General features: G+C 49.9%; 1 protein-coding gene across 1 annotated transcript; it reads left to right on the top strand.

Annotated features, from left to right (window-relative positions):
- Positions 1-2,965: 2,965 nt before the first annotated feature.
- Positions 2,966-23,155, top strand: IFNLR1 (interferon lambda receptor 1; the record flags this gene model as incomplete). The annotated part of the gene is made up of 6 exons (XM_082686712.1): positions 2,966-3,437; positions 6,768-6,891; positions 12,900-13,084; positions 15,534-15,676; positions 17,154-17,313; positions 19,072-23,155. Coding segments are annotated over 6 exons (1,137 nt in total), but the record flags the coding sequence as incomplete, so codon positions are not given.
- Between the last annotated feature and the right edge of the window lie 22 nt (positions 23,156-23,177).

Genomic DNA, 23,177 nt, shown 5'->3' with positions numbered 1-23,177 from the left:
AGGTGGAGGCCATGTTGTAAACTTTGACTTTGTGTAAGAGATCCTGAGCCCCGGGCTGTGGACCAGACACCCCAAAAGCCACTTAGGGTTTGGGATGTGCTTTGTTCTAAATGCGGAGAATCTCGGTGATAGTTCTTTCACCTGTGGAAAAGTAGGCTTACATAACCAGCTGGGAGCATTTCTTCACAACTCTGTTCAGTGACCTCGCACTGAAATGGACTGTGGAGGACATAGTCACACCTCCACATACGCTACCAAGCAGGGCTTCCTCCCGCCCACTGAGACCTAGCTTTGATCTGAGATTCTAATCCAAAGAGGGAGCCGACATCCTAGCACTCATGAGAGTTTAATGCTGTGATCTTTGCAAATCAGGAAGTGATCAAGCTTGGGGAATTTTATTTTTGTCTGCCCTTAACCATCTGGAGGAGGAATAGCAGAAGTTCAAACCCCAGGCTTTGAGGACAGCCAGACCGAGGTCCAAATTCCAGCCTCGTCACTAATCAGCTGTGTGACCTTGGGTAAGCAGTGGAACCTCCCAGAGTTTCATGTGTGCAAAGGGATCCTAACACCCACCTCAGTGGGCTGGTTGTGAGGATCAAATACTATAATATATGTAAACTGTAGCACTTGCTGTGTAACAAGGATTCAAATAAACATTAATGCTATCAAGGGCTGTTTTCGATAAAGAGATCGAAAAAGAGAGTAGAAATACGCTCATTTTATTCCAGAATGGCCTCATTCTCAGTATTTGAGAGAGTGGAAAGAAACCGGAGCAGGGGGTGCCTGAGTGGCTAAGCCTCTGCCTTCGGCTCAGGTCATGATCTCAGGGTCCTGGGATCAGCCCCCCCCACATCACGCTCTCTGCTCAGCAAGGAGCCTGCCCCCCCACCTGCCTCTCTACCTACTTGTGATCTGTGTCGGTTAAATAAATAAAATCTTTAAAAAAAAAAAAAAAAAGAAAAGAAAAGGAAGAAGCCGAAGCAGCACAGTGAGGACCTTTGTGGAGGCTAGGTTGTGGTCACTGGCTGAGATTTTCTGGCCCACAACCAAGAGGACTTCTCTGAAGGTTTCAAGAGCTGCAATGAGCTTGACCTTTGTGGTCTCCAAATGTCCTTTCATGTTGATACAGCGAGGCATCCAGACACACGATTTCCTAACCTGATGTGGGGGGTGGGGCACAGGGGAGATCAAGCATGTGACAGGTTTTGTCAAAAGAACAGGTGCCAGGATCGGACAAGCCAAGTGGGTGGAACAAGTGGCAGATGGAGATGTTTCCCCATGGCCCTGTCCCCACTGCCAAGTGGGATTTGGGGCCTAAAAACCGTAGCTCATTGGCAGCTCATTGGTGGAAGACCCAGGCTCTGACTCAAAAGGAGATTCAAAGATACATAGGGGTCCTTTCATCTTCCTTGCCTTTGAGGTCCAAATATGGTCCCTGTGAGCCCCTGTGAAGAAGTGCTGACTGCTTAAAAAAAGTCGGGGAGGGTGCACCTGGGTGGCTCAGTGGGTTAAACCTCTGCCATTGGCTCAGGTCATGATCTCATGGTCCTGGGATCAAGCCCCACATCAGGGCTCTCTGCTCAGCAGGGAGCCTGCTTCCTCCCTCTCTCCTCTCTCTTTGCCTGCCTCTCTGCCTACTTGTGATCTCTGTCTGTTAAATTAATAAATAAAATCTTTAAAACACACAAACAAAAAAAAACTGCCGATTGAGCTGAAGTCATGAGGCCTATCTCAGAACCGTCCACAACTTTCTGAATGTTTTCACCCAAGACAAAATCAAGGCAACTTTGAGGTCCACCAAATTCAGTGAAAATGCGTTCTTTCAACCAAGAACTGCTGGGCTACAAGCTGAGAGCCAGCATCCCCCACGGAGATGAGCCCAGGATTCTCTTTGCTCTGTGTCTGTTCCTTGTTCATGGGCATGGTCACAGCTGACCCACGGTCGCCCTGTCGTATACCCACAGATCCCCAGAGATGACAAAGCAAGTTACCCAGAGGTGCTTTGGTGGTGGAGTCGGGCCTGGGCCTGAACCCAGAATCCAGCACGTGCGTCAGCCCTCTGGGCCTCAGAATGGCCGTGTCCTCAGCTGTAAAATGGAGGCCAGACTTCCTTGGAGAGTGGTGACAAGAAAAAGAAAGAACATTTAATAAAGGAGAACAATAATTACTTTCAGAATCTGACTGGAAAAGCAATACAGATAAATTATTGAAAAACTTAGAAACCAAACATGAGCAAAAAGAAGAAATTTAAATATATATATATGATATATATCTCTTCATCACCCAGAAATTAACAACCACAAACATGCTGGAATAGATCCTTGATCTGTTATCCATGCCTATGGACATACAGATTTTTTTTTTTTTTTTAAGATTTTGTTTATTTATTTGGCAGAGAGCACAAGCAAGAAGAGCAACAGGCAGGGGGAGAGGGAGAAGCAGGCTTCCCGCCAAGCAGGGAGCCCCACTCTGGACTCAATCCCAGGACCCTGGGATTCTGACTTTGAGGGGAAGGCAGCCGCTCAACCCACTGAGCCACCCAGGCGCCCCATGGGACACACAGTTTTGTTAATGGGGCCGTATTTGGCTTCTTGCTTCTCTGCTACTGAGTATGTTGGAAACATCCCCGAGTCATTACATATCCCTGGGCAACATTCTTTTAATGACAGTAGAGGCTCATTCTTGCTCGGAGGCGATTACTGTTGGGGTGCGGGGTAACACACCAGGGCTCTGGGGTGGGAGGCTCCTGCCTCCCGCCCCCCCCCCCCGCCGCCACCCCCCAGAACGAGTCCCTTAGCTCTGGAGGCTGCCACTCCCGGTGTGAAGGATACACACGGTAACAGGACCGACCCACCAGATTTTCAGAGGGATTAAAGTAGACAGTGTGTGGGAAGGGCTTGGCTTAGTATCTGGTGCATAGACCTCGCTCCGACACCGCCAGCGGTGTCTGGGGCTGTGTCGTTAAACTGGCTTTGAACACTTCTCTTATTCCTCTTTGAAAGCCCATACTGGAACTCCTAACTGGAGCTCCGAACTGCGGCTATTGATAATAACCCCTTCTCCTTCCCTGCCCTCCCTCCACGTACGGATTTACCGACACCCCCACCCCCACCCCCAGCGCCCTGATCCGGCTGAACAAAGGGCAGTGCGGGCACAGAGGAGCCACCGCGGTCATGGAGCGGAGGCGGCGCGCGGAGCCCGCCGTCAGCCTCGTTCGCGGCTGCGGGACTACCCCGGGGAAAGCCCCCGTCCGGCCCCGCCCCGGACCCGCGAATCGGCCTCCCAGTGGCTGCTGGCCGCGGCTACCTGCGGGCCGGTGAGCCCGGAGGCTGCGGGAGGTGGGACCTGGCCGTGCCAGGCAGGCAGCGCTGGAGCCGGCCTGGCGGGGGCCGGGCCGTGGGTCCCCCTGCTGCTGGGCCTGCTGCAGTCCACTCTAGGTAAGCGCGGGCGCCGCGGGGCGGGCGGGCGGGGGCCGCGGGGCAGCGCGGGGCGCCCACTCCGGGTGGCTGAGCTCCGGGAGGGAGGGACGGGGCCCGCAGCCAGCCGGCAGCCAGCCGCGCTGGTGCGATCGTCCCCGCCCACGAACCTCCCGTCGTCTTCTGAATTGCGACTTGGGACGAAACAGACCCAAGGCTTTGAAATTCCTTTCCCGTAGGAAACTGAGCCAGTTTCCTAATGCCAATTCCGCTTTAGGTGCACAGGGAAAGACAGTGGCAGTTGGAAAAGCAGCCGCGCTGTTTTATAAAGTGCTGCTTAAGGTTTCCTAAAGGCACCGTCCCCTGCATTAATATGAGACTGGATCCTCGCTATTAGGGGAAGTCCTGCCCTCCCTCGCAGTCCCCTTCCTTTCTTCGGGCCAGACGGTTTCAGAAGCGCCCAGACTGAGCGGAATCTGTGCGCTGTTGTTACTCTAACAAGCCACCTTCTTTTGTGGGCTCCCACTGGTAAATAAGGAGGCAGGGTACAAAATACCCTAGGCTGGGACCCAATCACCAAACCCCAACCAGTCAGGAGAAGGTCCAATAGAGCCCCCAGTCTTGGACTTCCTGGTCTCAGGCTAACCTTTTAAGAGCAAGAAGGGCCCTTGGGCATCATCTAATGCTAATATCAAAAGCCAACGTTTCTTGAGCAACTTCTATTCCCCTACTTAAGTGGCACAACCGCACCATCCTATGAGGTAGGGACTGTTCTCTCCCTTTTCAAATGGGGAAACTGAGGCTCAGAGCAATGAGGGGAGTTACCCAAGAAAGAAAGCTCAGGAAGAGAAGCCTGAAGCTGAAGCAAGCATGGCCGGCTCTGGCTGTAGGGTGGGCAGCAGGAGGAAGACCACCGGTCCACCTGGGTCAGCTCAAGGATGCCCCAGCCCCAAGCACGTCCACAGCAGGGGCTGTCATTGCAGCTGGTAAAGGACAGTGCCTCTGTGTGTATGTGGGGGTGGGGAGGGATTGTCTGTCCCCCTGATTCACTGTCAACTTCAATAGTTTTCCTATCTGGATCTAACTACACTTTTACCTGGGAAATATTTAATGTACCCAACACAAACCGCTGTTTGTGATGTTGAGGGTAAAGCACAGTCAGATCCAGGTTCAAATCTTGACCCCCACACAAAGTAGCTGCGTAGCCTCAGGCAAATTATTTACCATCTGTTTCTGAGTCTAGTCCCCTGAACGGAAGCAGAGTGACATCCACCCCATAGGGTGGTTTGTCCTAAGGATGGAAGAGGTTTTGTGCAGAAAGTGTCAAACCAGTGCCTCCCACCCTTCCAGGGCTCAGTAGCCCATAACCACTCTAGCTGCTGTTTCTGCTCTGGGCGTGTGCTGCCACAAGATAATGTATAATCCACAGACTTTGGTCTTTGCAGCTCACCTGCTAGAAAGCTGGGAACAGTGACAGCATCTGCACCCCAGTGATCCAGTTCCAAGTGGGGATCACAGGATGAGGTGGAAGCTGTATTTAACCCATATTTTAGCCCATATTTGGGTTAAAAGGGACAGGGGTAGGGAGCTGAGGCAAGAGCCATCCGTAGACCTGCCCCCTCCCCATCCCCCCCACCATGCCATTCTGTAACCAGTATGGATTTCCATCATCAATACACATTTAATTTACACATCTTAAATACACATAAATACACCCTGTGTGACCTGTGTGTATACTTCAGGGAACTGAATTCTCATAGGATCCATGGGCTCCTAAAGGGCAAGAATGGAATTCTATTCCTCTTTGAGACTTCTGGCACACGGTGGTCCACAGATGTCATTGGCCAGTAGCGGTTCAGAGATGCTGGAAGGATAAAGTTGAACAAGGCCCCATGAGACCCTCAGGAAGGAAGTGTGGTCAACAGCTCAGGATTTGGAGTTGACTAGGTCTGGCTTTGGATTCTGATTCTATAACTTATTACCCGACAAGTCTTCTGTTTCCCTCAACTCGACTGTGTTGATCACGGTTAGTGCCTACCTCCTAGGGAAGTAGGGAGGATTGAAAGAAAATGGTTAGGACACAATTAACTGCTACCGTCACCACCATCATCCCCATCACCCTCACTACTACTTCTTAGAGATGTCAGGGAATTGACATTTGAATCAAATCTTTAAAAGATTAGATGGTAAAGAAAAAAACGTGTAAATGGTGAACACCAGGCTTTCAAAGACTCCTGGGTTCGAAGTCACCCAAGAGAATGTAGTTGTTTGAGAATGACGGGAACCAAGATTGGCTTCAGCCTGGTGAGCCTGCTGGGGAGCTATCAGGGAGAGGTCGACAAGATGGCCTGTCAAGTATTTCAGTAAGGAGCATGGACTTTATCCTAAGGACCAAGGAAGGACATGGAACTGGGGAGAGGCGTAATCAGGTGTATATTTCAGGAGGTAAGGGTTAGCAGTGGGGAAGACATGTCAAGGAGGGGACATAGGGGCCAGGTCACTGAGATGGTGACATCTAAGCCAAGATGTGAAGGAAGCAAAGGCATGAGCCTGACAGAGATCCAGGGAGGGGGACTAGTCTAGGCAGAGGGAACATTTCATGGAAAGGCCTGGAAGGGGAGCATGCCTATGATGCTCTAGAAACAGCAGAAAGGCCTGTGTGGCTGGGAGCAGGGAGCACAGGGAGAGCAGTGGGTGGGATTAGGTAGGTCTTGGGGGTGGGGGTAGGGTTATAAAGGCTTTTGATTTAGCCTTGAATGAAGTGAGAGCCATTAGAGGGTTTAAAGCAGAAGAGCGACATGATCCGACTTTCATATTAGCCCTTGCCGCTCTATGGAGAATGGACTGAAGAGACAATGTTGGAAACAAGGAGACCAGTTGGGAGGCCTTTGGAATGACCCAAATTTCACATTCATTCAACAAATACTTTTTGTTCATCTTCTCACGGTCAGGGACAGAGTCAGGCAAGCTCCAGGGACATGGCTAAGAACTGAGGGTCTGCTCCTGTGACCCTCAGGGCTGTTCCCTCCTGGAGTCCAGCAAATCCGGTAGATGTTAGATGGTTCCTGTTTGAGGTCTTCCACTGAAACCCTCAGGTGCCAGATGGGCCGCGGAGGCCTAGGGAGGGGAAGGGGCTGCGGTACAGGCAGTTAGTGGCATGGCTGTGATCGGAATCCTGGCCCTGGGTGCCCAGCCTACTTCATGTCTCCCATGTTTTAGCTACCCCGGATGACGCCTGCTTCTCAAACTCACTGAGCATGTGACTGCCCACCACACTGCTCATCAGCTCCAGATGGCCCGTGTCAAGACGGTCAGGAGCTCTAGGCTTCATGACTTCTTTCTCTCCCACAGGGAAGCCCCTTCTCCCCCCTCCCCAGAACGTGACGCTGCTCTCCCGGGACTTCGGTGTGTACCTGACATGGCTCCCAGGGCCTGGCTACTCCCAGAATGTGACCTATTTTGTGGCCTATCAAAGGTAGGTGTGGGGTGTTTGAGGAGCCTGAGGAGGTGGGCAGAGGCTGGAGGGGCTTGTCTGGGACACCTGCATTGGGTGTCATCAGCTTCCTGGTTCTGTGTCCCACGGGAGACAGCTTGTGGCAGGTGTTTGGAGAGTGCATTGATAAAGGTCTGGAGGTAGGGGAAGGATGCTGATTAGAGGACAGTGCACAGGTGTTGGGCCTACTGGGGCTCTTTTTTTACTTTTTTATTTTTTTTTAATTAACATATAATGTATTATTTGCTTCAGGGGTGCAGGTCTGTGAATCGTCAGGCTTACACAATTCATGGCACTCACCATAACACATACCCTCCCGAATGTCCATCACCCAGCCAGCCTATTCTTCCATCCCCCATCCCCCAGCAACCCTCAGTTTGTTTCCTGAGATTAAGAGTCTCTTATAATTTGTCTCCCTCCCCGGTCCCATCTTGTTTCATCTTTTCCCTCCCTTCCCCTCATGACCTCCACCATGCCTCTCAAATTCCTCATATCAGAGAGATCATATGATAATTGTCTTTCTCTGATTGACTTATTTCGCTTGGCATAATATCCTCTGGCTCCATCCATGTTGTTGCAAATGGCAAGATTTCATTTCTTTTGATGGCTGCATAGTATTCCATTGTATATATATACCATATCTTCTTTATCCACTCATCTATTGATGGACATCTTAGTTCTTTCCATAGTTTGTCTATTGTGGACATTGCTGCTGTAAACATTGGGGTGCGCATGCCCCTTCAGATCACTACATTTATATCTTTAAGGTACATACCCAGTAGTGCAATTGCTGGGTCGTAGGGTAGCTCGGGAGGATCTTTGAGAAGAGTTGGAACAGGGCTTGAGTAGAGCTACAGGGACCCAGTGGTGGCATTCTCCAGGGCCTGAATGAGGAGCTTGGAGTTGTTCCAGCTGAAAAGGGAGGGCAGACATATCTCCTGCAGAGTCTGTGGTGGGCATCCCAGAGGATCAGGCTTTTCCCTACAGAGCCTTGAGATCCTTCTCAGCCTGGCATTCCAGGCAACCATAACGAATCCAGAGAAATCCGAACGTGGAAGCAGATTTGCTGATCTTTGCACATAGATAGCAATCACTTGATGTTCTTTAGTAAGAGAGTAAGATGATGAAAGCAGGTAGTCAGGAGGACTCCTCAAGGCCGGGTGAGGAGGGTGAAGCAGGAAGGGGAGGTGCGTGCCGAGTATGCAGGACCCACCTGTGCCAGGCTGAGTTCTAATGTCTCGCATGAATGTTTCACTTCCTCCTCCCTATATACCCAGGCAGGTCTGCACTTCCCCCGTTTTATTTTATTTTTTTCAAGATTTTATTTTATTTATTTGTGAGAGAGAGAGTGCAAGTAGGGGGAGGAACAGAGGGAGCATGGAGCCCGACAGGGGGGTTCAACCCAGGACCCTGAGATCAGGGCCCGAGCGGAAATCAAGAGTCGGACACTTAAGCGACTGAGCCCTGCACTTCCCCCAGTTTTAGAGACCAGGAACCTGAGCTCAGAGAGGGGCTATCATCTGCCCGAGGGAACCAGGGATGGAGCCAGAAGAATAAACCCCAGCCTGTCTGACCCCAAAGCTTACGTGCTTCCTGTTCTGTCGTAGTCCCTCCGGATGTGAGTAAGAGGGTGGGAAGCCTAGCTTGGAAAAGGGCAGATTGCCAGCAAGCTCTCAAAAGAGAGAACTGTACAGGAGTGTATCAGGAGGCAGGAAACACCTAACAGGAACTGTGTGCTTGTCGTGTGTCGGGCACTGTGTCCACACATTAACCGAAGTTATTCTCACACAGCCCCGTGAGGAGGGGTGTGGCACCTGCGGTCTGCAGGGCAGAAAACAGGGGCGCCCAGAGCATGGTTTCCTCAGTCACGCCTCTGAGAATAGTGGAGCCAGGATGGGCTGATTAGAGGTCAAAGTCCATCCTCCGGACCTTTGTGATACTGTCCTTCTCTTTTACACTTTTTGAACACCTGTGAGGATTCTTAAATGATGATATTCTAATTGTACAATTTTTTTTTCACTTATTAGGTGGAATTATTTTACAAAAAGATGCTTCCTCTCTTAGAGTATTTGACATTCAGTGTACCTTTCAGATAGGTAAGACAGGACAAATGTTTCATTTTTTTGTGCAAGTTTCCAAGGTCATGAGTTGGTTCTCTGTCATCTCCCAAAGGTGATTGATTTGGTTTCTTATCATTATGAACTCTAGTACTTAAACGTAGCTGATGGTCTCAATCTAATGCAACTTGTCTATGCATTAAAACTTGAATTATCCCATTTGGAGGCAGTGAAAAATCCTTTCGAGTTCGGTCCCAAGTTCTTTTATGTTTATTTTTATTTTTTTTAAAGATTTTATTTATTTATTTGACAGAGAAAGAGATTACAAGGAGGCAGAGAGGCAAGCGGGGGTGGGGGGGGAGAAGGCTCCCTGCTGTGTTCATCACTTTTAACTTTTAATTTCCCACAAAACACCAAAACACAATTCAGCCAATGTCTTTGCCACTCTGTAACAAGGATCACCTTTCCCCCAGTTTCCAGTAAGACGTTCTTCCTTTGCATCCAAGTTCTTCCTAGAACCGCCTTTGACTCCCTATCCCTACCAACAGTCTCTTCAGGGCACTCTGGAAATTTCTAGCAGGCACCTGAAAATTCTTCCCACTTCTAGACATTCCCCAGTTGCAGAGCCACTTCCACATTTTTTGCTATTCTTACATTAGTACCCTATTTATGATACCAAAATCTGTCTTAGTCTGCCAGAGCTCCCAAGACAAAATACCATAGCCTGGGAGTTTGAACAACAGACTCGTACTTCTCACACTTCCAGAGGCTAGAAGTCCAAGATCAAGGTGTCCGCAGGTTTGCTTTCTCCTGAGGTCTCTCTCCTTGGCTTGCAGATGGTCGCCTTCTCTCTCTGTCCTCATGTGGCCTTTTCTCTGTGTGAGAGCGTGCCTGGTATCCCTTTCTCTTCCTTTAAGTCCTATTGGTTTAGGGCCCCACCCTTATGACCACATTTATTCCTCATTACCTCTTAAAAGGCCCTATCTCCAAGGGCCTATACAGTCATGGTAGGGGGGGCGGTTAGGGCATCAGCATATGATTTGGGGGGAATTCAATTAAGTCAGTAATACCTAATAAACTGGATTTCATCACATTTAAAACTTTTACTGTTAAAAAAAAAAAAGCCTGAAGAAAATGAAAAAGCCAGCTACTTTTAAAAAAAAGATTCACTATATATATATATATATATATATATATATATATATATATATATATACACACACACACACACACACACACACACACACTGGAAAAGGACTAGTATCCAAAACAGATAAAGAATTCCTGTGCCTTATTAATAAGAAGACAGATCGCCCAAAAAGACTTGAATCGTCATTTCACAAAGGAAGATACTCAAGTGGCCAAAAAGTACATAAAAAGATGGTCAATAACCTTAGTCATCCGGGAAATGTGAATCAAAGGTACAATGAAACACTACCACACACCAACTAGAAGGCTTAAAATGAAAGGGACTGACAGTACTAAATGTTGGCAAGCATGTGGAGGAAATGGAATTCTTGCATTGTTGGTGGAAATGTACAGGGGCTTTGGAAATCAGCTTGACAGCTTCTTGTCATGTTTCACCTTCAGTTGCCAAATCTCCCAGATTCTACTCCTAACGCTTTATTTATGAGAAATGAAAAGCTACGTCCATACAAAGACTTGTACATGAGCATTCATACCAGTTTAAGTCATAACAGCCCTGACATGGACTGAATCGTATGCCAGCATATTCGTGTGCTGAAGCCCTAACCCCCTGACATGAGTGTATTTGGAGATGAGGCCTTTCACGAGGTAATTAAGATTAAATGCAGTCATAAGGATGGGCCCTAAACCAAGGGAACTATGTGCTAATATTTTTGTTCATATTTTGTTTCACATGTGGCTCAACTAGTTCAGTTCTATTTATGTTCATGAGACCAACTTTGATAATTACACTTGCTTTTTTGTGTATTTTACATACTTACTGCTTATTTTTCTTTGTTCAGTCATCAATTACTGAGTGAGGTGTATTGAAAATCTCTCATGATGATTGTGGATTTTCTTTTTTTTTTTTTTTAATATTTTTTATTTATTTATTTTGAGAGAGAGAAAGAGAGGGAGAGAGAGCATGAGAGGGGAGGTCAGAGGGAGAAGCAGACTCCCCATGGAACTGGGAGCCTGATGTGGGACTCAACCCCAGGGCTCTGGGACCATGACCTGAGCCGAAGTTGCTTAACCAACTGAGCCACCCAGGTGCCCGATGATTGTGGATTTTCTGTTTCATCCTACAGTTTTGTCTGTTTTTGCTGTATAGTGTATATAGCTGTTTAGCAGGTAGATAAGAGAGAATTTTTATCTCTTCCTGAGAAATGAAATAATTTCTCATTTGGTGGTGGTTCTTCTCATCTTTCATATTTCTGTGAACTTTGAAATCTATATTTGGTTTCATATTAATATAACTACACCAGGGTTGTTTTAATTATTATTATTAATGTTTACACTATAGCTCCACCAAGAAACAAAACAGAGGAATTCTTCCCCAAAACTCTGTTCACTTTGCCATACCCATCTCAGCCTCCTCCATTCATGTATTGCTCAGTGCCCAAACCCAGAAATGACTGGATTCTCCTCTCCACGTGTTCCACATCCAATCCATGAGCAGGTCCTACCGACTTTACCTCCAGAACATATCCCCAGTCCAGCCCCTTCTCGTCAACCTCACCTTCGTTCTCCCTTAGACCACTGCTGCAGCCTCCCAGCTGGTTTATCAGAGTGATTTTTTTTTTTTAAGATTGATTTACTTATTTGACCGAGGGAGAGAGCATGTGTGCACACAAAGCCAGTGGGGGAGGGGGAAAGGGGGTGGGAGAGGAAGAGAATCTCACATTGACTCCCCACTCAGCACAGAGCCCCATGTGAGGCTTGATCTCACAACCCTGAGATTGTGACCTAAGCCAAAACCAAGAGTCAGATGCTCAACCAACTGAGCCACCCAGGTGCCCCAAGAGTGATCTTTTAAAAACAGAAATTAGATCATCTCAGGTCCCCTATTCAGAACTTCCCAGTGACTCCCTCGCACACTTGGAATAAAATCCAAGCTCCTTACCAGGATGCAGAGGTCCCACCTAATCTACCCATCCGCCCCTCCCCCCACCTCTCCAGCCTGTACGCACATCTCCCTCCCTTGCCCACTGGCCTGCTGCCACGCTGGCCTCCTTGCTTTCTTCTGGACAGGTCAGACTCCTTCCCACTGCAGGCTCTGCTTTTGCCATGCCTTCCTGCGGGCCTACCCTGACTTACTTGCTATCAAGGCCTCAAAACGACTTTCCTGGCCTACCTTTGGAAAGCAGTCCTCCCCCATTCCCCATTCCCGCTGCCTTTACCCACTCCTGGGTTCACCTCACTGGTGGGATGATTGTCTTTCTCCCCTTCCCACCAGAATGGAAGTTCCCGAGGGCAGGACCTGTCAGGCCTTGGAAGTTCCCCAAGAATAATGCCCAGTATGCAAGTCCCTTCTTCGGACCCCGGTGAAGTCTGAAGGTTGGCATCGCAGACTTGCGTGTCCCCTCTGACGGCCACACAGCACCCAGCGCGATGCCTGGCACAGAGCAGGTGGCCTGAAAGGCCTAAATGAAGAATGCAGAAACCGGTTGTTAGCACTGACAGTAGTGGCTACCACGTGGCCCTGTGGAGGCAGGAGGATGGGGGGGATGACCCGCTGAGACCCCAGAGCTAATGAAGAATGGAGCCAGGATCCCAGCACCCACTTCTCCCAGAGCCTGAGCTCCTAACTAGACTGTTCTCATTCTGTCCCAGCCCACAGCCGGCTAGTAGGACAGGCAGACAGGTGGACAGTCGGGCAGATGGAGGGACAAGGGAGCACTTGTTCCCTAAGCCTTCTCAACCCAGAGGCTGAGTCCACAGCCCAAACTCCCCTGTCTCCTCCCTCAGCGCTGCAACCCCCAGACGGTGGAGAAAAGTGCAGAAATGCAAAGGAACCAAAGAGCTGGTGTGTTCTTTGATGTGCCTGGAGAAGCAGGACCTGTACAACAAGTTCAAGGGGCGCGTATGGGCGGCTTCTGCCAACGCCAGGTCCCCCATGGTGGAGTCCAAGTACCTGGATTACCTTTTTGAAGGTAAGTCTGTGGTTAAGGGACCTGGTGGGAGACTCCCTGTCCAGGAACTTTGGCTAAGTGGCACTGCTGTCCTGGCCACCGTCTCCCACGTCCCCAAAGCAAGGACAGCCACACGTAGCCTGGCTTCGTGGCGGTGGCTTAGGGGACTTCTGCCAGCACCCGCAATTCCATTTACACCTCTTTCTAGTGATGCTCTTTATCTTCTAGCCAGCACAACCTTAGTCATGAACTACGCGAGGCATTTTATATATTTATTTTTATTTTTTATGTTCGAATTCTCTTTAAGAAACAATTTTGGGGGGGCACCTGGATGGCCCAGCCAGTTAGGCATCTTCATTTGGCTCAGGTCATGATCTTGGGGTCTTGACATCGAGTCCTGCATCGGGCTAGGGAGTCTGCTTCTCTCTCTCTCCCACTACCCCTCCACACCGCACCCCACCACCACTTGTGCTCTCTGTCTCAAATAAATAAACAAAATCTTTTTAAAAAAAAGAAACAAATTTTACATTCCAGCTTCAAAAGTAACTTCTGTGCACTGTAGAAATTGGAGCGGGGGAGAGGAGAGAAAAATAGAGGAAAGCATTCCCCACGGGTGCCGTATTCAGAAATGGCCAGTGTTAACACTGCGCCAGGAGAGTACTTTTCTCTTCCCAGTGTATTTTATTTCTTTTTTTTTTTTCCCTTTTTTTTTTAAGATTTTATTTATTATTTATTTGATAGACAGAGATCACAAGTAGGCAGAGAGGCAGGCAGAGAGAGAGGAGGAAGCAGGCTCCCTGCTGAGCAGAGAGCCCGATGCGGGGCTCGATCCCAGGACCCTGAGATCATGACCTGAGCCGAAGGCAGTGGCTCAACCCACTGAGCCACCCAGGCGCCCCCAGTGTATTTTATTTCTAATCCTAATGACAAACCTGTGGGGTTCCTTTTCATCAACCCATTTAAAAAAAAAAAAAAAAAGTACGATTCACAAAAGCTAAGGAACTTGCCAGGATACACGGCTCATGAGGGCTAGAGATGGAATGAGGATCTGGATCTTTCTAAAATCTTGGTCATGGTACTGGACCAGACCAAGAGGGAGGAGGGGTAGTAAGAAGAAGAGAAATATGCAGAGAACAGCCTCACGGAGCTGAGATCTGTAACTGGCTGCCCCGTCTTCTCAAAATATGTGAGAGCAGAATATGGCTTGGGGAGAGAGGAGAAAGGGCTTGAATGAAAGGTGGCAGGGAGGGATAGTAGAGAGGAGGAGCTAACCTGGGTACGAGAGAAGCTGGCTGGGTACATGGATAAGAAGGGGAGAAGGGAGGGCGTGCAGGAGGTTACAGCAGAGAAGGAAGGAAGAAGGCTGCCTGGAAAGACACAGGCTACCTGGAAAGGAATCACGCGTGGATGGGAAGCCGGAGGACAGGAAGGAAAGGCAGAAGAATGGATCTGTGGGTAGATAGGAGAATGGGAAGAGGGAAGAGGCGGAAGGACAGGAGGAAAGGGGAGGCAAAGGAGGAAGGAAGGAAACAAGGACAAGAAGGAACAACGTATGGAAAGTAAAGAAGAATGGGAGGGTAGGGAGGAGGAGGGGCAGGGAGGTAGGGGGCTGGCTAGCCTGAAGGCAGGAAGACAGTCTAAAGGAACAGGAAGAAAGAAGGGAGTGTTGGTTGGTAAGACAGGCATGCAGGCAGCCCGGCAGGCTAGAAGAGCGAAGGACGAACCAGTAGTTGGGGGGCAGGGAGAAGCGAGCCGGGTGGAAGGAAAGATACAGGTTACTTTTTTATTATTATTAATTGTGTGTTTGCCTCCTCCTCCTCCCAGAAGCTCTCCTGACTCTCCCACAGCACGCCCCCAAGCCGGAATGAGCCTTCCTGACTTTCGCCAGCCTCGGCTGGGGCCCTGGTCACTTACTCCCTTGAGTTTTGATAGTTGCATATTTCATTGCCTCCTAATTTCCTCCAACTCCTGGAGGTCAAGATCCCCGTTCCCTCCAGCTTCCTGTTCAGGGCTTCATCTGGTATCAGTGTCCCCGGACTCTGACCTACAGAACTGGGAAGTAACACATGTGTGTTGTGTTAAGCCACCCTCTTTGTGGTGATGTGTCAGCAACCGTAGGAAGTGCCAGGGGACAGGATTTCTGACAGACCCGTGGTACGTGCAGGCACCCAGGTGCGGGGGGGCAGCAGGAGGAAAGGCAGGTGAGCTGTGAGCCTGGCCTGTTCATTTCACAGTTTGCCCTTCCGAATGTTGAGAATAGTGATGCCTCCCTCCCAGGGTCACTGCAAAGCTGAAATAAAATGACTTTAAGGCTCTTGAGGCATAGGAGGTGCTTAACAAACACCAGAGCCACTTTGCCTTTTCAGGAGTGTTCTCTGAGTTGGGGGGTAGGGGCAGGGGGTGGGGGAGGGGCAGGCCTGCCTGGAGGCAGGGGGATGGATGCTGACAGGTCCTGTTCCGTTTCTGCCAGTGGAGCCTGCTCCACCCACCCTGGTAGTCACTCGGACAGAGGAGGTCCTGAGCATCAATGCCACTTATGAGCTGCCCCACTGCATGCCCCGACCGGATCTGAAGTATGAGGTGGATTTCTGGAAGGAAGGAATCAAGAACAAGGTAAAAAGCCCCTTTCCTGCCCCCCAGGCTGGACCTCCTTCCCCCACTGCCCCACCAAACCCCAGTGCCTCTCACCCTGCCTGCCTACTTTTTGCACACCTCCTCCAGGAAGCCCTCCCCACATACCTCTCACTCCTGGCAGTCACCCCTGACTCTGTAGCCAGGCCCTGATTGGCCTGTGCACCATCCCCCCACCCCGCAGCCGCCCTTCTCCACCTAAGAAGGCAAATATAAGATGTCCTGCCCATGCACATTATAGGTAGTAACAGCACACCCGTTTTCTATCCAATATATATTTTTTAAGTTATGAAACCCTTTTTGTCCAATGAAAGCTGATTGAAATATGATAGGCCCTAGGAGGCCTGCTTGCCAAGCCACTGGTTTCATTACCAACAAAAAAATCAGAAAACACAGATACGTTCTTGGAAGGAACCTACAAGTGTCCAGAGACTACCACAAATATACAGCTTCAGACTTGTTTCTCATGTACGCACGTGTGTGTCTGTGCACATTGCTTGATGGCAGGGGTTGGCAAACATCTTCCGTAAAGGGCCACATAGCAAATATTTTCTTATTTTGAGGGTCACGTGGTCTGTCCAGCTAGTGGACTCTGCCTGTAACACAGGACAGCAGCCACAGACGATGGGTCGATAAATGGGCATAATTGTGGTCCAGGGAAATGCGATGTGCGGGGGAAAAAAAAGATGGTAGGCCAGATTTGACCCATGGGCTATAGTTTACTGACCCCTTTTCTTTTATTCTTTTTTTCTTTCATGGAACCCCCCAACATTCACACTCCTGACCACTTGCTCATATATTCTGGACCCTAGATCTTCCGACACGGTCCCTGTCTCCAGGACCCTTGGGTAAAAATATAGTGGGAGCCACGGGCATCATGTTAAATGTTCCTCATTAAATTATGTAAAAGAAACAAGTTCATTTAATTTTAATAATATATTTCATCTCATTCAATAAAATGTTATCATTTCAACATGTAAATAATATAAAAGTTCCTGACAGGTTCACATGCCTTTTGCACAGAGTCTTTGAAAGCCGATGTGGATTTTACACTCAGAGCTCATTTCAGTTTGGACCAGGGGCTGCTGGACTGGGCAGGGCAGCCCTGGAGTTTTCTGGGTCCGTAATGGCCGAATGACCGAGATGCTCCCTACCCCCCTGGATACATTGGGAGGCCCTGAGGGCAGGAAGCCTGAGGAATCTGGCCTCCAAAATGGGGACCTACAGTCCCTGCGGGCAGGGGGGTGCCCACAAAGGTGACCCTGAGGGACAGGGCGATTTTGAGTGCTCACCTTCTCTACTTTAAGACTCAGTGGAGAAGACACCAACTAATGTTGCCTCCTCATGATTAGACTGTAATGCAGGGAAAGAAGAGGCAGGGATCCCAGATATATCCTCCCCACCCCTGTCCTGTCCCCACAGCAGGTCTGCCCACAGCCCCTGCTATCTCTCCAAACAGACGCGATTCCCAGTCACCCCCCATGGCCAGCCAGTGCAGATCCCCCTGCAGCCGGCCGCCAGCGGCCACTACTGCTTCAGCGCCAGGACCATCTACACCTTTGGTGATCCTAAATACAGCGAGTTCTCCAAGCCCACCTGCTTCTTCCTGGATGCCCCCGGTGAGTGCCGAGTGATACAGAGGTGAGGACTTCCCCGCCCCCCCAACCCCGGGACATATTATCTCCATCCCATGGTGGTTAAGAGCGTTAAGTCTGTTATGTCCAGAAATAGACTCCCCTCGATTAGAATCCCAGCTCCACTGCACTCACTGTGTGTCTTTGGGTAGCTTACATCACCTCTCTGAATCTTAGTTTCCATAGTCTGTCGGACGGGTTTACTCTTATGAGAATTACACGGGATAATGCATGTGAAGCCCGCAGCACACATACAGTTAGAGATAGGAGCCATGGTCATTGTTTCTGCAGTTCTTTTTTTTTTTTTTTTTAATGATTTATCTATTTGAGAGAGAGAGAGAGAGAGAGAGCGTGCGTGCGTACACACGTGCACAAACTGGCAGGGGGAGGAAAGGGGGAGAGAACAGACTCCCTCCTGAGCACAATCCCATGAGATGATCCTCTGAGATGGTCACTACCTGAGCCAAAACCAAGAGTCATATGCTCAACCGACTGAGCCACCCAGTTTCTGTAGTTCTTATTTTTCCTCACTTAGGAGCCAACTGGGCATTCCTGGTGCTGCTACCACTTCTGCTTCCCCTGCTGTTGGTCATTGCCATAGGCTTTGTGATCTGGAAGAGCTTCAGAGAGAACCCCTGGTTTCAGCGGGCAAAGATGCCATGGGCCCTGGTATGGCAAGACTGGGCGTGTGCAACAGAGGGGGAGGGTTGTTGAAGAATAAGGAAATGGGGCTGCACTTAAAGACATGAGTCAGATAGAATATCAGTCCAGACTGCAAAAATCTCCTATCTTCACGCCTAAATTTCCACCATTAGTAATTCATTCCTTTGGCAGCAAATTCAAATGGCAAATATACCTGGGAGGGAGACTTAAGTCCCCATAGTGAAATCCTCTCTGCTATGGATTTGTCAAGTGCTGAGAGCAGAAACCCCAATCTTGGGACTCAGGAGGAATGCCCAGAAGTGGGAAGGAGAGAGGGTGGTGCCAGAAGGGGAAATCTTAAAAGGATCCCAGCACTGAGTTCACAGTTTAACCAAGGGCGTGTCTTGCCCAGGCTGACCCCAAATCTCCTCACTTGTCTGCCGAGTTACTTCCTTAGAAGATGGGGCAGGGGAAAGCCTGAAGAGGTCAGAAGGGTCTGACTTGTTCCAATGAGGGCTTGGTGAGGCTGGCTAGGCTGTAGGTGCAGCTCAGTGGGCCCTGGGGTCAGGATGGCTTTGAGGATAGATTTTGGGTACCTGCCGCCCAGAAGTGTTTTCAAAGTCCCTAGCTCTGGGACCTGCAGGGAAATCCCATCTGAACTACAAGCTGTGTGTTAGACATCTCTGTGCTCTGCCCCACCCCTCCATCTGCTCATCACATGGAAAGTCACCACTCAGCTTCCAGCAGCCAGCACCTGCCCTGGGGGGCTTCCTCTGGCCTCTGGTGTCCACTGCGCCCATGCACGTGGCTGGCTGGGGAACCAACATCACTGTCACTCTTCCCACCCTTCACCCGATGGTGCCCTGAGTTACGTGGGCTGCCCTGGCTTCCAGCTGCACCCTAGGGGTAACTTGCCTGACAACAGCCTCTCTTGGTGGCTCTCCCCCAGCCTTAGTGAATTTTCCCTTACTGGTGTTTCCTGGGATCACTTCCCAAAAGAACTACTTACATTTGACTCCTTGTCTCTGGGGTCTGTTGTCAGGAGAACCCATCCTTCAGGAAAGCCCGATTTTCTGTTCTTTTCTCCCCTCCCCAAATCAGGACTTTTCTGGAAACAGATACCCCGTGGCAACCCTTCATCCCAGTGGTCCTGAGCTCCTGGATACCTTGACCCTCTGTCCCCAAAAGGAACTGACCGGAAGGGTCCGGCCAAGCCCCGGAGTCAGGACCCCAGCCACCATCCAGGCCGGACCAGAGAAGAACAGTGCTGAGGAGGAGGACGATGAGGAGGACGCAGATGCCAATGTCAACTTTCAGCCCTACCTTGAACCACCCTCCTTCCTAGGGCAGGAGCACCAGATCCCGGGAAACTCTGAGGCAGGGGACACCTGGAGCCCTCCTGTCCAGGTCGAAGGCTGGTCTGCTACCGATGCTTCAGACAGAAGCTGGGCCAGCGTGGGGGGCTCCTCCCCCTGGGATGAGTCTGGGTCCTCTTGCTATTTGGCCAAGAAGATGCCAGGCCAAGGGCCAGGTGGGGATGGGTGTCAGGAGACCCTCCCACTGCCTGAATTCTCCAAGGACTTGAGTTTCCTGGAAGATCCCCAGAAAGATGACCTCTCCTCCTGGGCCAGCTGGGGCTCTTTATCACCAGGGCTAGATCTGCTCCCTGGGGAGCCCCCAGTTTCTCTCCGCACACTGACCTTTTGCTGGGACAGCAACCCTGAAGAGGAAGAGGAGGAGGAGGAGGACGAAGAAGAAAGTGAAGATGGAGGAGGAAGGGAATCAGAAATTGAGGATGACAGTCCTGGCAGCTGGGGGGCCGGGCGCCTACAGAAGACTGAGGTCAGAGGTCGGACCCTGGGACATTACATGGCCAGGTGAGCCATTCCCCAGCTCCGCCCCCCACCACATCTGGTGCCACTGAGCTTTCCTAGGACCGAGATGCCACTGAGACTTGAGAGTCTGGGAGCATCACCGCTGAGGACATGGAGGGCTCTTGAAGCATTTCGGAAACCCCAGGGTTGTTGTCAATTGCCTTGAGCAGTAAGAAGCCACTGCATCGTCTTTGACTCACCAGCTTTGGGCTGAGCTGCGGGAGGGGTGGAGACAAGATTGGGTTGGGTGTTTGTATCACCCCCACTGCCTTTGGAGTGACAGGCCAGTTAGGAGAATCATCCCTGAATAGCATGAAACTGGTCAAGTCAGGTCACAGTGGACACCAGAGGCTGTCCTGACACCACATGGGGCCACCTGGATCTGGGGGGAGGGAAATGGGAGCACATCTTTGTCACTGTCATGGCTTTCTCTGGCACCTGCTGAGCTCCCCCACCCGCAGGTCTCAGCCTCCTAGTTCATGCATTGTCTTGGGTGGGCCCCAGTAAAGAAAGATCTAGTAAGCAGGGGATGTTGGAGAGGAAGGGAGAGGGTAGTCATTATTCAAATCCCAGCCTCTGACTCATGGAATTGCATACCTTTTATGATCAGATGACCTGGATTCAAATCCCAGCTCTGACGTTTACCAGTCATGGGACCTTGGGTAACCCACCTTCCTTCACTCTACCTGGGTTTTCTCACCCGTTGCTGAGGGTCCCAAGAGAGAGACGTGTAGTATGGTGCCTGGCACATCGCTGGTACTCTCTGCATGGTGGCTGGTGGGCTTCTCCATCCTCCCAGGCTCTGAGAAGACTCCTGTGCACCTCCCACCTGTGACCCCTAAACTCTGAGCAACTAACATTCACCTTTTAGCGGGTCTCATCTCCGATCTACCTCCTACCTTCTACCCTAACTTCCTCTCTCCTCGTGGTCAGGAAACTGCACTCTCAGAAGCCAGAGCCCAGCCAAGAGGGACCCTGACCCTTCTCCCCTTTCCCGGAAAAGAAGGAACCAAATGATCACCTTCCAGGGTTCTGCTTTGTTGGGGTTGGGGTCGCAACCCGGCAGAGAATTGGACTCCTGGGCTGTGATCCCTGTCTTTGACAGCACTTTAGTCAGACTTCTTAATTATAAAGAAGTCCCATTTTCCCTTCTAGTTGTAGAAGTTGCTAGAAGATTCTAGAAGATGCTAGAAGAATCCAACATCTTCTAGCAGCGAGTATGTTAAAGGTGAGGAAGAAGCAGTAAAGCATCCCCCAAACTGAAAGGGCACTTCGAGACCAGGAGATGAAGGAGGCCGCTGCATAGAGTTTATGCACAGTTTTATTCAGGGTAACTCACTGACGGGGGGATTGGGTGGAGGGTAATCCGTGCAGAGGCATAGTTACTGTGTGCAAAATCCAGGCCTCAGTCTGCAGGTATAATAGAGCCAGGGGACATTCAGAAGGGCTTTGTGGTGAGATCAGAAGGTTTGCACACACAGAGGGCTGGAGCACACCTCCTTGACAGCTAATTTATCATTATGGCATCACCTGTACGTCAGGAAGGGGGAAATCTATGTTATCTCTAAAATATTCATGGGAGGCCAAAACAAGCCTCCCACCCTCATCCCGACCCTGGTGGGCATTTCTAAAGTATGTATATGAATCTCCAATAGCCCAGAACACATAACCTCAAGAGAGGTCATGGAGCGAACGTGAACAAGATGGAGGGCCAAAGATGGAGTCGGTATGGTCAGCGCCCCTACAAGGGGACTCTCCTTATCTGGGGGGTGGTGCTGGGTGTTCTCAAGCCACTGCCTTGGGTACCCATCCCCACCAGCATATGGGCAAGCAGAGCTGAGTCTGTACCCACAGGGACCACGATTTTTGTCATTTTGTGGCTGGGCTTGGAACTATCATGGTTCTGTGACCTTGGCCCCGCCATTTAACTGCCAGGACTTACATTTCTCCATTTCCGAAGAAGGCGTCTTATAGCCATTTTCCCCATGGAGCTGTGTTGTTTGGAAGGCAATATGAAAGTTGACCGTTAAATGAAAGATCGAGAAAAGAGCATCTGCTCCAGGGCATTCTCCAGGGCTTCTCAAGCCATGTTCCCAAACAGTTCTGGGTTTCATGGAGGGAGTCCCAGTCATAGGGGGAACCATGGGATCCCCCACTTCAACCAGAGCGGCCTCCCTGAGCCCTAATGTACCCCCATGGCATTCCATGTGAGGGTGTTTAGGGGGTTCCATGGCTTAAGAAGTCAGCAAACCACTTTTTTTTTTTTTAAGATTTTATGTATTTATTTGAGAGAAAGAGCGCAAGTAAGCTGAGGGGCAGAGGGAGAAGCAGACTCCCCATGGAGCAGGGAGCCCCATGTGGGATTCGATGCCGGGACTCCAGGATCATGACCTGAGCCAAAGGCAGATGCTTTACCGCTGAGCCACCCAGGTCCCCAGCAAACCACTTTTTTAATTGAATACCTGTCTTTTGTTTCAAACAAATGTCAACTCACTATGCATGTTCATAAGGGTGAGATGTCTGGTCTCTGGCCAACTAGGTCAACCCGTGTGCCCTTGCCATGTCAACAAAGTGCGGGAATCCTCAGCAAGGATTTCCAGGAGCACAAAGCTGGCAAGAGGCCTTCACCACGGCTGGGACTCACACATCCATGCACACACACGCACACAGGCAGACACACACGTGTGTATGTCCGCGGGAGCTGAGGCTTGTCCGCGTCCCTAAGCACAGAGAAGAAGAAGGGCGTCTGGGACCCAGCTGAGCTGCTGCATGGAAGTAATTTCGAAAAACTAAAAGCTCTCATGACTATTGTCTTAGATCTCTGTGAAGGAACCACTCTATCTCTTTTCTTAACCCTTGTTATTTTTTTAAGCATTGCTTTCAAAATTTCATTTCTGAGAGAGGCTGAGTTTTTTAGTAATTCTCAATGCCAGCTCTTCTATCATCATTAAGTCATTAACAAAAAGCCACGGGAAGCATTAGGAAAGAGCGCAATGTTTAATGTTATAATTTGTCAGGTGCGCTCAGCCCTTAACTGTTTACAGAGCCCTCTCCTGCACCCGGTAGGGGGTGCCTAGCATGAGCTCTGGGGCCAGCTGGATGGATCGGTGGGGGATACCCTAGGCTAAAGCCACACTGGGATTCTTTAGTGCCCCGAGATTATGCACTGTTTTTAGGTATTTGTATCCATGTCTAATTTTGTTCTGTGTTGATATCGTATTTAAATAATTTCTTAATGGTCTTGGGCATTTACCCTAAACTGTTCTAAATAAAAAGCTCTATTTTTAGAGAAAATGGCAGGATTGCATGGAGAGATGTGTGTGGTCTTATTTC

The sequence above is a fragment of the Mustela nivalis genome (assembly GCF_964662115.1).
Source record: "Mustela nivalis genome assembly, chromosome: 10".
NCBI classification, from domain to species: domain Eukaryota; kingdom Metazoa; phylum Chordata; class Mammalia; order Carnivora; family Mustelidae; genus Mustela; species Mustela nivalis.
Note: the sequence above shows the minus strand (reverse complement) of the source record. Positions and strands in the feature narration are given on the sequence as shown.